General features: G+C 49.5%; 1 protein-coding gene across 1 annotated transcript in view; it reads left to right on the forward strand.

Moving 5' to 3' along the window:
* The window catches only part of DHX30 (DExH-box helicase 30), a 32,708-nt gene extending 20,931 nt beyond the window's left edge, over positions 1-11,777 (forward strand). Inside the window, exons 14-19 of the mRNA XM_075315774.1 lie at positions 1,494-1,687; positions 1,958-2,117; positions 2,197-2,354; positions 2,435-2,535; positions 2,629-2,768; positions 11,313-11,777. Of these exons, the coding sequence (XP_075171889.1) occupies positions 1,494-1,687; positions 1,958-2,117; positions 2,197-2,354; positions 2,435-2,535; positions 2,629-2,768; positions 11,313-11,572 (1,013 nt within the window). The 3' untranslated portion in view covers positions 11,573-11,777. The remainder of the gene's footprint in view (positions 1-1,493; positions 1,688-1,957; positions 2,118-2,196; positions 2,355-2,434; positions 2,536-2,628; positions 2,769-11,312) is intronic.
* The last annotated feature ends 2,997 nt before the right edge of the window (positions 11,778-14,774 follow it).

Genomic DNA, 14,774 nt, shown 5'->3' on the forward strand with positions numbered 1-14,774 from the left:
CTATGTAGCCATCGCATAGACCCATAATATAATTCAAAGCTGTATAGTCATGAAGGAGTTAACCAAAGATAATGAAGCCAGAATGTGACGCTGCAAAGTCTGATCAGTACAGTTCGCACAGAAAGAATGTACAAGAAACAAACAATGTGCTGGGAGAAAATAGGGAGTGAAATACTCCTTACTCCCTTTTTCTAGCTTCAAGGTTAGAGATGCAAACTGTATAATTGGGTTTCTTCCAATACACAAGCTCAGTGGATGACGCTGGCTGAAAGAGAGAACATGTCTGTGTTCATTGTCTTATACATTGATATATCGGCACTGGGTATACAGCTAATACGGCACCGTCTTTGGATATCCCGAATGAAGACTCCATTAGCAGTCTTCACCCAAATTCCTCCCTTGACAACATTTAGTACAGAATTGGTGGTCATTACCCCCATAACAGTGTCAGTAGCTGTTTAAAACCACGTGTGGGGTATTGCTGCATTCAGCAGAAATTCTGTTACAAATTTTGGTGCCATAAAATCTGAGACAGACTTTTTTGTGGGAAAAAATGTAATAATTTTTACTTTACTGCCCAATGGTATAAAGTTCTGTGGCACACCTGTGGTGTCAATATGTTCACTGCACCCTGGATGAATTGAGAGGTGCAGTTTGTAAAGCTGAGTCACTTGTGGGGGTTTCTGCTGTTCTGACACCTCAGGGGCTCTGCCAACGGCGCCCACAAACCATTCCAATTAAATCTGGATTCAAATATGGCGCGCCTTCCCTTCTTCACTTTGTCTCAAAAGTAGTTTTCAACCACATAAGGGGTACTGATGTACTCGGGAGAAATAGCACAACAAATTGTATGATCCATTATCTCCTTTTATACTTGAGAAAATGAAAAAGTTTGGGGCAAAAGCAGCATGTTTGCAGGAAAAATGACTTTTTATATATTCACAGCTCATCGTTATAAAATTCTGTGAAGCAGCTAGGGGTTCAAGGTGCTCAAAACACATCTAGATAAATTCCTTGAGTGGTCTAGTTTCCAACAGGGGTCACTTGTGGGGGAGCTTCACTGTTTTACGCACCTCAGGGGGTCTCCAAACCCAACATGTGTCCGATATCAATTCCAGACAATTTTGCATTCTAAAAGTCAAATGGCGCTCCCTCCTTCCCTCCGAGCCCTGTGTGAGCCCAAACAGTAGATTTCCACCACATAGGAGTTATCAGCGTATTCAGATGAAATTACACAGTAAACTGTATGGTGCGTTTTCTCTGGTTACCCTTGTGAAAATGCAAAATTTGTGGCTAAAGCAACATTTAATTTTATATATTTAACCAATAAAATGAACTTCTTATAGCTGTGACCTGATAGAGCAGAGCTGCAGTGTAAAGCATGGAGGGATGTGTGATTCAGGGGAAGGGGAGTTTGTGACTTGGTTTTGCAAAAACTCTCATAACCTCTCCACTCAAAGAGCTGACAAGTTTACTAATGGTTTCTTTTTCAGGGGTCTTGGATGAAAACGAAGAGTTGACGTTACTAGGCCAGCGAGTGGCCAGCATCTCCACGGACCCCAGCCTCGCTAAAGCCATCGTCCTGGCCTCTATATTCCGCTGCCTTCACCCGCTGCTGGTGATCGTGGCCTGTCTGACCAGGGACCCGTTTCAGGGTGGAGTAATGAACAGGACAGAGGTGAACAAGGTGAGATACACTAGAGGAGGAGTAGTCTGTTTTGTATACTGCAATACCCATTTTTACCACTAGGTGGTGTGATTACTCCATCTACCAGTGCCCCTTGTGGTCAGATTTTGTACTGCAAGCAAAACAAACCAGTTATATCAATGTTTATTCCAACAAGCATCATCATAAATTACCTGTGGGAAGACAGAATGGGGATTCACATTTTGTAGCGCCCCCTTGCTTCCTTGTTTTTCAATGTTATGGGTCTTTACATATAGTTTTTGTGTCCAGGTTAAGACCACGTTCAGTGAGCAGTCGTGTAGTGACCACCTGGTATTCACCCGGGTTTACGATGCCTGGAAACAGGTTCTCAGTGGGGGGAGCAGCGCCTATCGGGACGAATTCATAGAAGATAACCTGCTTTCCAAATCTGCCCTGCGCTTCATCCAAGGTGAGCCTTGTCCAAGCGGTTAACACAGCAGTGAGGATGGCCCAGTGCTGACCCCTCACCACTGATTTCTGCCCTCCAGGCCTCATCACACAGTTTTCCTCCAACGTGGAAGACGCTTCCTTGGTTGACCTAGCAAATGATTGTATGAACAGACATGCCTTGTGCAACCAGCTGAGTGACGAGGACGAGCTGGTGAAAGGGGTGCTCCTGGCGGGACTGTACCCCAAACTTATACAGGTGACTAGATGCAGGTGGGGAGACATAGACAATAGTGATTGTGATCCCCCAGCCCTTGACATCATGTGCTGCCTCCGTAGGTGAGGCGTGGGTATGTGATCCGCGGGAAATTCCGGCCGAATAGCCTCGTCTACAAGACTAAATCCGGACCCGTCCTCCTGCACAAGAGCACCGTGAACAGGTGACTGCCAGAGCATGGTCTGATGCACTGCATGCTGGGAGTTGTAGTGTTTGCAGCACCCTTTATACGGCTTTTATTACTTTTGCCTTTCAGAGAAGTGAAGGATTTCTCCATGCCGTGGCTCACCTACTTCCAGGCTGTGAAGTCGTCCGGTGCGGTGTTTGTGCGGGACAGCTCCATGGTTCACCCTCTGGCGGTTCTCCTAATGACAAACAGCTCAGTGACTGTGAGAGGTAAGAGGGCGACAGGGTGGGGGGGGGGGGGAGGGATCTGTGACAGCGGGACGGACACTTCTCACAATGAAGACACTGGTGGGAAACGTGGCATCCCCTGCTCAAAGAAGCACAAGACCACACAAAGCCTGAGTGCACCGAGACTATCCGGAAACTTCTATTTACTACCTGTCCCCAATCTGCAGAGGGGCCGTGTCTGATCCATTTAGCACTATTATTTGGTTGCAGTGTAATATTATATTTGTCTGCTTCCCTTTGCCAAAATCAGCTCCTTTAAAGGAAATCTGTCACCAGGTTTTTGCTCACCCCCCATCTAAGAGCAACATGTTGTAGGGGCAGAGACCCCGATTCCAGCGATGTCACTTACTGAGCTGTTTGCTGTCATATTGATAAAATCCATGTTTTCTCTGCTGCAGATCTAGCAGTTATACAGAGCTCATGAATATGCTGGACTACCTGCAGCAGGCCAAGTAGTCCTGTAATGATTATCTCCTGCTGATTAAACAGTGATTTTTTTTTTTTTATAGAAGCTAAACTAAGCAGCCCAGTAAGTAACACATTGTTGGAATCAGGATCACTTTTTCTTCATCATGCTGCTCACATATTGGGTGGCAAAAACCTGGTGATAGTCCCTTTTTATGTTTTAGGAACTTTTTTATGGTAAAACTTTCTTATGACTTTACATTTGCAAAATTTGAGAAATTTTCTATTGTTTTTTTAAGCCTTCAACCTCCCAGGAGAAGAAAGTAATTCTAGAAAGTATTATTAGAAAGTAGTGCGGGTGGTGTCCAGATCATGAGTTTTAGGCTGTGTGCCCATGATCAGGATTTGCAGCGTTTTGGATGCGGCGTGTTTTTGCTGCGTTGTACAGTACAAGCACAGTGGATGGGATTTCTGGAAATCTCCAGACATTGGGCTTTTCTGCTGCATAAATTGACAGCTTGGCTTCCCGAGCTGCAGCATGGCAATTTAGGCTGCGGAGACGCAAGTGTTCTCTGGAGGGAGAGCAGCGATACGCAGTGGCCTGAACCCTGATCATGGGCACAGGCAGCTGCAGACAGTACCTGTGGCCCTGCCGAATACACTCTGTGTCCAGGTGCAGCGTGTCCTGATCGTGTGCACATACCCTAAGAGTTTACCCGCCGACGGCAAGAGTGATTTATTTCTGTATCGGGAGTTATTGGTGCTGATGACCTGACGCCGTGCACACCTACACATCTTATTGTAACGACCGAGACACGTGCACAATACCTGCCCATCATGTGTAGATTTTGCCAGAGGTGTGGTCCCAACATAATAGGTACAGGTCTCTTCCAAGCCAGCAGTGAGCGGCTCTGTACAGATAAACCCTTTTTCAACCCTTTGTCAAAACCAGTCAGCAATAGTGTTTGCTGCTTCCCTGCCCCCCCCCCCCCCCCTCACTTTACTATGGGAGCTGCAGCCACAATAACAGTCCACAGTAATCAGTGGTCAAATTCTGATCTTTGCTGCGAAATCCACTCTTTCTATGCCTCTGGAGCTCCAAATTAATAAGATTTGTTTTACAAGCACTTGGGAAACCAATACGGCACACGCAATTTTTCCTGTACTGAGATTTCTTTGTCGCTCTATTGGGAGACCCAGACAATTGGGTGTATAGCTACTGCCTCCGGAGGCCACACAAAGTATTACACTTAAAAGTGTAAGGCCCCTCCCCTTCTGCCTATACACCCCCCGTGGGATCACGGCTGCTCAGTTTTCATGCTTTGTGCGAAGGAGGTCAGACATCCACGCATAGCTCCACTGTTTTTAGTCAGCAGCAGCTGCTGACTATGTCGGATGGAAGAAAAGAGGGCCCATACTAAGAAAAGGGCCCCCAGCATGCTCCCTTCTCACCCCACTTTCTGTCGGCGGTGTTTGTAAGGTTGAGGTACCCATTGCGGGTACGGAGGCTGGAGCCCACATGCTGCTTTCCTTCCCCATCCCCCTCAGGGCTCTGGGTGAAGTGGGATCTTACAGGTCTCCAGGCACTGAGACCGGGCTCCATCCACAGACCCAGAGAACCTGCTGGATATGGAGCTGAGTATCGTCAGGGACAGGGCCCTGCTACATTAAGGTACTCTGTGTCTCCGTACACATCGCGCACACACACACCAGCATTGCTGGGAGTGTTAGTGCGCCGGGGACAACAGCGCGGAGCGCTTGTGCTTTTATTCACTGCAGCTTAGCTGAGTGAATTTATGTATTAGGAACTGCCGCGCCGGCCGCTGCTGGGTGTTTTACACTGTGGCGCGGCTGGGACTTGTGGTGCGCCGGGGACTTCCGCGCTGGCCGTGCATAGGACGGCCGCGCTTATTACTCGAGTCCCCGGCTTTGCGGCCTAGTTTTCGTTTCGTTCCCGCCCCCAGCCCTGCCAGTCAGGGGAGGGGCGGGACGCTGTACAGAAAGTCAGCGCCGAGAGCTGGAGTCTGCTTTGCATTCTCCAGCCCCTTCACTGGACACAGTGGGACGCCAGTTTCCCGCTCTTGTCTGGGGCACGCCCACGGCCTGCCCCTCTTCACAGGACGCCGGCGGCCATTCCTGCATGCAGTCCGAGCTGGAGAATGGAGACAAGCTCTGGGCAACCAGTCACAGGATTCTGGCGACCACACACCCGCCTTTGTGCGGGCGGTAAGCAGCACCTGAAGTGCTGACCCCACTAATGCCGAAGTGGTCATTTGTACTTTATGCTGGTATGCTATACACTGCACTGTACGGTCGCTATTCTTGGATATATACCCTCCTAGATGGCTAGACAAGAGCAGCAAAAAGCAAGGGTGCTAAGGCACAAGCTTTCTATGCTGCGTGTATTGCATGTGCTGAAGTGTTCATTTCTACTTTATGCTTGTATGCTATACATTGCACTGTACGGTCGCTATTCTTGGCTATATACTATCCTAGATGGCTAGACAACAGCAGCAAAAAAGCAAGGGTGCCAAGGCACAGGCTTTCTACGCTGCTTGTACTGCATGTGATACCGTTCCACCGGCAGGTTCCACTGACCCCCATTGTGTGCAATGCTCCCCTGTAGCACTCGCTCAGCCGGGGTCTCTGCTAGAGGTGGCCAAAGGAACCACCTGTGAACCCTGTCCAGGGAAAGGGACGGAGTGGCAGTTTCGGCTGATAGATTGTCTGTGACTATGACTAACATCTTAGAGACTTTGCAGTCCAGTCAGACCATGGGCAATGTTGATTCAATGCTCCCGGGCCACCCTCATTTGGAACAAATCAGTGCTCCGGGGAGGTCCCATGCATCCCAGGGTGAAGGCTCTGACACGGACAACAGTCCCAGACAGCCTAAGCGAGCTCGCTGGGAGCGGCACTCGGCTTCATCACTGGTCAGGGTCCCAGCAGGAGGACTCTAATGATGAGGCAGACGTAGCTGATCAGGACTCTGATCCTGAGACCGCTCTCAAGCCGGATACTCCGGATGGTGACGCCATGGTGAATGATCTTATAGCGTCCATCAATGGAATGTTGGATATTTCTCCCTCAGCTCCTCCAGCGGAGGAGTCAGCTTCACAGCAGGAGAAATTCCATTTCAGTATCTCAAGCGTAAATTGAGTACTTTTCTGGCCACTCTGACTTCAGAGAGGCAGTTCAGAAACACCACGCTTATCCAGATAAGCGTTTCTCCAGACGTATTAAGGATACAAGTTATCCCTTTCCACCTGACGTGGTCAAGCGCTGGACCCAGTGTCCAAAGGTGGATCCTCCAATCTCCAGGCTGGCGACTAGATCCATAGTTGCAGTGGAAGATGGGGCTTCTCTTAAAGATGCCACTGACACAGATGGAGCTCTGGTTGAAATCCATCTATGAAACTATCGGCGCGTCGTTTGCTCCAGCATTCGCAGCCGTATGGGCACTACAAATTAGTTCAGCTGGTCTGGCGCAGATTGACATCGTCACACGTACATCTGTTCCGCAAGTAGCGTCCTTAACCTCTCAAATGTCTGCATTTGCGTCTTACGCTATTAATGCTGTCCTGGACTCTACGAGCAGTACGGTAGGGGCGTCCGCCAACTCCGTGGTTGTACGCAGAGCCTTGGGGTTAAGGGAATGGAGGCAGATGCTGCTTCCAAAAAAGTGCTTAATTGCCATTTTCTGTGACAGACTGTTTCGTGAGAGATTAGATGAAATCGTTAAACAGTCCAAGTCTAAGGATTCTTCCTTACCCCAGCCCAAACCTAACAAACCCCAACAGAGGAGGGGACAGTCGAGGTTTTGGTCCTGTCGAGGCTCGGGCAGGGCCCAATTGTCCTCGTCTAAAAGGACTCAAAAGGTTCAGAGGAGCTCAGATTCTTGGCGGGCTCAGTCACGCCCAAAGAAGGCAGCCGGAGGAACCGCTACCAAGGCAGCTTCCTCATGACTGTCGGCCTCCTCTCTCCGCATCCTCGGTCGGTGGCAGGCTCGCCCGCTTTGGGGACATTTAGCTGCCACAGGTCAAAGACCGTTGGGTGAGAGACATTCTGTCTCAAGAGTACAGGATCGAGTTCAGTTCTCGTCCTCCGACCCGATTCTTCAGAACTTCTCCACCTCCCGACCGAGCCGGTGCTCATCTGCAGGCGGGTGCTCTCTAAAGGCAGAAGGAGTGGTGATCTCTGTTCCTCTCCAGGACCAAGGTCACGGTTTTTACTCCAATTTGTTTGTGGTGCCACAAAAGGGACGGGTCTTTCCGTCCTGTTCTGGACCTAAAAAACTGCTCAACAAGCATGTGAAGACCAGGCGGTTCCGGATGGAATCCCTCCGCTCCGTCATCGCCTCAATGTCTCAAGAAGAGTTCCTAGCATCAATGGACATGCTCCAGAGCACCAGCGTTTCTACGCTTCGTTATAGGAAACGAACACCTTTAGTTCGTAGCCCTGCCTTTCGGTCTGGCGACAGACCCACGGGTCTTCACCAAGGTCATGGCTGCAGTAGTAGCAGTCCTGCGCTCTCAGGGTCACTCTGTGATCCCTTGCTTGGACGATCTACTCGTCAAGGCACCCTCTCAAGAGGCATGCCAACACAGCCTGATCGTTGCGCTGGAGACTCTCCAGAGTTTCGGGTAGATCATCAACTTTTCAAAGTCAATTCTGACCCCGACCCAATCGCTAACATATCTTGGCATGGGGTTTCATACTCTATCAGCGATAGTGAAACTTCCGCTGGGCAAACAGCGTTCACTTCAGACAGGGGTGCAATCTCTCCGCCAAGGCCAGTCGCATCCCTTGAGACGCCTCATGCACTTCCTAGAGAAGATGGTAGCAGCATTAGAGGCAGTCCCTTTCGCGCAGTTTCTTCTGCGTCCACTACAAGGGGACATTCTCCGCCAATGGGACGGGGAGTCGACGTCCCCTCGACAGGGACGTTTCTCTTTCTCAGGCGGCCAAGGAGTCTCTTCGGTGGGGGCTTCTTCCCACCTCATTGTCTTCAGGGTGGGGAGCAATTTTTCTCCTCCACAGGGCTCAAGGTACGTGGACTCAGCAGGAGTCCACCCTTCAGATCAATGTTCTGGAAATCAGAGCAGTGTATTTTGCCCTACGAGCCTTCCAGCAGTGGCTGGAAGGCAAGCGGATCCGAATTCAGGCGGACAACCCCACAGCGGTGGCATACATCAACCACCAAGGGGGGACACTCAGTCGGCAAGCCTTCCAGGAAGTCCGGCGGTTTCTGACGTGGGGGGAAGACACGGCTTCCACCATATCCGCAGTTCACATCCCGGGCGTAGAAAACTGGGAAGCAGACTTCCTCAGTCGCCAGGGTATGGACGCAGGGGAATGGTCTCTTCACCCGGACGCGTTTCAGGAGATCTGTCGCCGCTGGGGGATGCCGGACGTCGACCTAATGGCGTCCCGGCACAACAACAAGGTCCCAGCTTTCACGGCACGGTCTCACGATCACAGAGCTCTGGCGGCGGACGCCTTAGTTCAAGATTGGTCGCAGTTCCGGCTCCCTTATGTGTTCCCACCTCTGGCGCTGTTGCCCAGAGTGCTACGCAAGATCAGGTCCGACTGCCGCCGCGCCATCCTCGTCGCGCCAGACTGGCCGAGGAGGTCGTGGTTCCTGGATATGTGGCATCTCACGGTAGGACAACCGTGGGCACTACCAGACCGGCCAGACTTGATGTCTCAAGGGTCGTTTTTCCATCTGAATTCTGCGGCCCTGAACCTGACTGTGTGGCCATTGAGTCCTGGATCCTAGCGTCTTCAGGATTATCTCAAGAGGTCATTGCCTCCATGGGATAGGCTAAGAAACCAAGCTCTACCAAGATCTACCACAGGACGTGGAAGATATTCTTAGCTTGGTGCTCGGCTCAGGACGTTTCTCCCTGGCCATTGGCATTGACTACTTTCCTTTCCTTCCTGCAATCCAGGTTGGAAAAAGGTTGGTCGCTCGGCTCCCTTAAGGGACAAGTCTCTGCGCTCTGTGTTTTTTTTTTTTTTTCTTTCAGAAGCGCCTGGCCAGACTCCAACAGGTACGCACGTTCCTGCAAGGGGTTTGTCAGATCGTCTCTCCTTACAAGCAGCCGTTAGAGCCCTGGGATCTGAACAGGGTTCTAATTGCTCTCCAGAAGCCGCTTTTCGAGCCTATGAGGGATGTTTCCCTTTCTCGCCTTTCACGGACAGTGGCCTTTTCTAGTGGCGGTCACGTCTCCTCGGAGAGTGGCCAAGCTAGCAGCGCTGTCTTGCAAATCTCCCTTCCTGGTGTTTTCACCAGGACAAGGTGGTTCTGCGCCCGATTCAGGAGTTCTCCCTAAGGTGGTATCCCCCTGTCATCTCAATCGGGATATCTCCTTACCGTCTTGTCATCCAGTTCATCAATGTGATCGGGATTTGCTTTTGTTGGATCTGGTGAGAGCTCTCAGAACCTACTTTTCCCGCACGGCGCTCCGGCGCCGCTCGGAGGCACTCTTGTCCTTGTCGCTGGTCAGCGTAAGGGGTTGCAAGCTTCCAAATCCACCCTGACTCGGTGGATCAACGAACCAGTTCTTGAAGTCTACCGTTCTGCGGGGCTTCCGGTTCCCTCAGGGCTGAAGGCCCATTTGCCAGAGCCGTGGGTGCGTCCCGGGCATTACGGCACCAGGCTTCGGCCCAGCAGGTGTGCCAGGCGGCTACCTGGTCGAGTCTGCACGCTTTTACCAAGCATTATCAGGTGCATACCTATGCTTCGGCGGACGCCAGCCTAGGTAGAAGAGTCCTGCAGGCGGCGGTTGCCCCCATGTAGGAAAAGGCCATTTTACGGCCTATCACGAGGTATTATTTTACCCACCCAGGGATTGCTTTTGGACATCCCAATTGTCTGGGTCTCCCAATAGAGCGACGAAGAAGAAGGGAATTTTGTTTACTTACCGTAAATTCCTTTTCTTCTAGCTCTAATTGGGAGACCCAGCACCCGCCCCTGTTTTTTTGGGGTATACATGTTAGTCATGTTGAATGGTTTCAGTTCTCCGATATTCCTTCGGATTGAATTGCTTAAACCAGTTTATTGGCTTTCCTCCTTCTTGCTTTTGCACTAAAACTGAGCAGCCGTGATCCCACGGGGGGTGTATAGGCAGAAGGGGAGGGGCCTTACACTTTTAAGTGTAATACTTTGTGTGGCCTCCGGAGGCAGTAGCTATACACCCAATTATCTGGGTCTCCCAATTAGAGCTAGAAGAAAAGGAATTTACGGTAAGTAAACAAAATTCCCTTCTTTCTGGTTTATTACATTGTGACCAGTTTATATAGTACCTCAAACAAAGAAATAACTTCTCTGAACTATCCAATATATAAAGCTGTATGTGTATGTCCAGGATTGGCATCTGCACCGTCGCAGCTGCAGCCACAAAATTTTGCACACTCACACGTCTGGATCCTGAGAGCGTCATAGGCTATGTTTTGAGGGGAAATTTTAACCCTGTGCTTTAGTTATTTGCCAAAAAACCTGCCTCTATTAAAGCGAATGGAGCTGGGAGCAACAGTGCAGCCAGAACTTCAGAAGAATGCGAAGCCACGCCCTTACATGGAATGTTGGCGTCTCACAATGCAGCCAGGGAAAGAGACAGAGCCAGACAGGGAAAGAGCCAGACAGGGAAAGAGCCAGACAGGGAAAGAGCCAGACAGGGAAAGAGCCAGACAGGGAAAGAGCCAGACATTTACATTTCTATTTGTTTTGTGGTTTTTGTGTGCAGAATATATTTTTGTTAATATATTCTATTTTGTTAACAGCAGTTATTAACCCGGGCGAAGCCGGGTAGTACAGCTAGTACACCAATAAGAACCGTAGGGTGTCTGTGTAGAAATGTGACGCTTCCCCACCCATCAATGTTGGCTGAACCTTATGAGATCAGTCAGTTTTATAAGACCAGATGGAAATTATAGGAACTAAAAGGATTCTGTTCTTACATTTCTGAATATACAACGCTGTTTTGGAAAAACATAGGAGCTGTGTACACAAAATGAAATAATTTAGTAAAGTTGCATTGTTGACTGTTGGGGGTTTTGTGCCCCGTTCTGTGTTTTTTTTTTTTTTGTTTGTTTCTTACATGCTCTTTGTTTTTGCAGAGAGCGGGGAGCTGATTACGGTTTTCTTGTCGGACACAAACCTCTTGAAGCTGGAGAGCGACTCCCGCACTATTGCACTTCTCGAAGATCTGCGCCAGGCCCTGTCCCAGATGGTGAAGAGGAATCTGCAGGATCAGCTCCCTCCACAGTCCCCCCAGGAGCAGGCGCAGTACTCCCAGCTGCTGAGTATCCTGGTGCAGCTGCTGAACAGCACAGCTTATTGCTTCATAGAGGAGCCGGCTGCCCTCGCTGAGGAGTGAAGTCACCACGCTGCGCGCGCGCGCGCTTTTTTGACGTTTGTTTTGTTGATGCAGGGATGTGCAATGAGAATTCCTTTTCTGCTCTGCGTTTTAGGCAGGGGTCGGGGGGGTAATTTATATGCACTTAGGACCTGGTTGGTCTTGTTTTTGTTCCGCACCCCCATGTTTCTTCAGAAAATTCCAGATTAAATAGCATTTTGTGATACTTTGTGGCACTTGTCCATAAAAGATTGTACAGTTCTAAAACTTTCTTATAGGCCTAACACACATCCGTGCCGCTGGTACATGTTTGGCAGTTTTTCACGTAGCGGTGGCACAGAGACACGTGGACCTATGTTTTCATTGTTTGAACACACGTAAGTATTTTGGAACGTGCGTCCGTTCCGTACTGACCTGCATCCGTGATTTTTGCATGCTGACTTGTCCACGTATTCTCCGGCAGCACGGATGTCACACGGCCCGCACCCGTACCACACCGATGTAGTGTGGATGCGGTTCCGTGTGACACACTCACCTCCACCAGCCCCGCAGATTCGTCCGCTGCAAAATGTGGCTGCCGCTCATTATGAGTGTGTAAAGGAGGTGGGCGTGTTGCCATGGGTGCCAAGCTCCGCCCCTCCGGAAGCAGCGCTGGCGGGGCTGGAGCTGAAGATCAGAACCCTGAACAGCACGGACCACGTGAGTATGCAAATTACCAGTTTTCTGTGTGCTATCCGCGAGAACATAAGTGTTTCGGGTACATGCGGTCCACGTATCACACGCAAAATGTGTCTCGCGGCAAGTGTGTGTGTGTTCTTAACGGAAGTGTGTTGGAGGTCTGAGGTTCTATTTATTTATTTTCTCCCCCTCATTGACTGTTCAAACCAAGCGCATCATGGTGGCCATACTTTTAATTACACCCCCCCCACCTTCTTTGATTAATAGTACTGGCTTTATAGAGGCAGAGAGATGGAAAACAAGGAGGCGAGATGTATTTAAATGTTTGACCACCGTGATGCTTGGTTTGAGCAGTCATTCTGTGCTGACAGTTCCTTTAAGACTGTTTCCCTTTCTGGACCATAAACAAATCAGAATTGTGTCTTGGGCACAAAGTGGAGGGTTTGATTGTACCCAGTCGTGAAACACCAAAAAATAAATTTCTCTCCATTAAACTGTAACAAGAGCAAGTTTCTGTAAGGTGTTGACCCCAAATCCCCCGCAGATAAGGCTACTTTCACATTTTTTTCCCCATCAGTTTTGTGACTGATGCAACGGATCGGTCACAGATTGTGGTACAACTGATGCAACACATCCCTGCAAGAAAAAACAGATTTGTCCAAGTGACCAAATGTAGAACTGGTGGAGGAAGGTTGAACTAGATGGACCTAGTTACCAAGGTTGAAAAAAGACCTATGTGAGTGTGTACATACTGGCCATGCTCAGTAGAACATGACTGACCCAGCACTGGATCCTGCACCATAGACAACCATTATACCTCTTGATGGATTGCGATGGAATCCTGCGCAGTGCGTCATTTCAACGTGCAGAAAAATGTTATTCTGCGTTGCTTCTGCACAACTGATGCAACACAGGGCCATCAGTTGCAATCCGTCATTAATACAAGTTTATGGGGAAAAAACAATCCTGCAAATTATTTTGCAGGATTCAGTTTTTTCTCATAGCGATGGCTTGTGACTAATGGAAATATGAAAGACTAAGACAATAGAAATTAAATGGAGCCAGATACCTAGTCTTCTGCAGCAGAATGCGTATGTGCGGATTGCTGGCTGCTTTTGGGAATCCTGACTTTCCTGTGGGTTTGTCCATAGTAACGGCAGGCACTTAATTGTCCTGCGTAAGTGGAGTTTGGGAACCATTGCTCTCCTGGCAGCGTCCATGCTAGTGATGAGCGAGCATGGCCATGCTTGCAATGAGCAGGACTGACTGGTATAATGAAAGTTAATAGGAAATGCCAGTAGTTTTTGCAAAAAGTCTCGCATTTCCCATTGATTTCGATTATACTCTACTTGCGCACAGTCGTGTTCACCCATGACTGGTCTCTACCCTTCTGATATTTAGGGTCCAGCAGGGGGTGCACAGTCGTGTCTGAAGCACCTGCTACTGAAATATGGTCTGAATCCTAAAAAGTCATAGGAACACTTAGTTCTCCACTGGCCACAGCTCTTCATATTCCAGACGACGCAATGAGCCTTTCAGGCTATGTGCGCACGTGTGCGTAATACATGCAGTTACGCTGCGATCTGCACCGCAGCGTAACTGCATGCGTCCTACGGCTCCCTGCACAGTCTATGGAGATTATGCAGGAGACGTGCGCATGTGGCGTATTAGAACGCAGCGATTCGGCTGCTGCCATGTCACTTCTTTCGTGCGGTTTGCATGCTGTCTACAGGGAGAGGCAGCATGCAGAGCGCATGTTCTCTGCCGGCACCATGCGCTTCAGAACGCAGCTGTTCAGCTGCGCTCTGAAACGCACCTTTTCTGTGCGGTGCAGAGCGCACAGCCTATCCAATGCTCAATGTGAGACTAGTCTCAGGGAACAGCAAAAGTGTAGAGGAGTCCTGGAGGACAGGGACCTGTGCTGCCCCCAACCTAAAAACACTCAGACCTGTATGTGTCTAGGATAAGTGCTTTATAATTATGTCCCGCAAGCGGAGGCAACTTCAGAAGGAGACTCTGACCTTAAAGGAATTTTACCAAAGATAAGGGAAAAGTCTGCAGCTGCATCTCCCTCCTCCCCATCTAGTACTACATGTTGCATTCATACTTTCGTTGGACGCAGTTGAGGTAGTACTGATACTTATTGTAAAAAGGTGGTAAAAATAAAATAATGAATTCAGCCTATTTCAGATGTCCGTGCATGACACTGATGTTTTGCACAAACCACGTTGAAGGTGCATATGGCCACACATGTGATAGCCTAAAAAGTTCCTGCTCTGTGTGCTAAGTTCACATTTCCGCTAAAATCTATCAGTCACAATCCGCTGCTCTTGTAAACAGCGGAATCCGTTTAGCGGATTCCGCTGCTCCCATAGACTTGTATGAGCAGCGGATTGTGACTGATGATGCTGCGTTGCACCCTCCGCCCGACTGATCAGTCGTGGAACGACTGACCGCCGGGCGGGAGGAACGCAGCATGTAACGTTTTTTGAGCAGCGAGATCCGTCTGATTTCGCTGCACATGCTCTCTGCACACGTCACCAGC

This window comes from Anomaloglossus baeobatrachus, chromosome 6, assembly GCF_048569485.1.
Source record: "Anomaloglossus baeobatrachus isolate aAnoBae1 chromosome 6, aAnoBae1.hap1, whole genome shotgun sequence".
Taxonomy (NCBI): Eukaryota; Metazoa; Chordata; class Amphibia; order Anura; family Aromobatidae; genus Anomaloglossus; species Anomaloglossus baeobatrachus.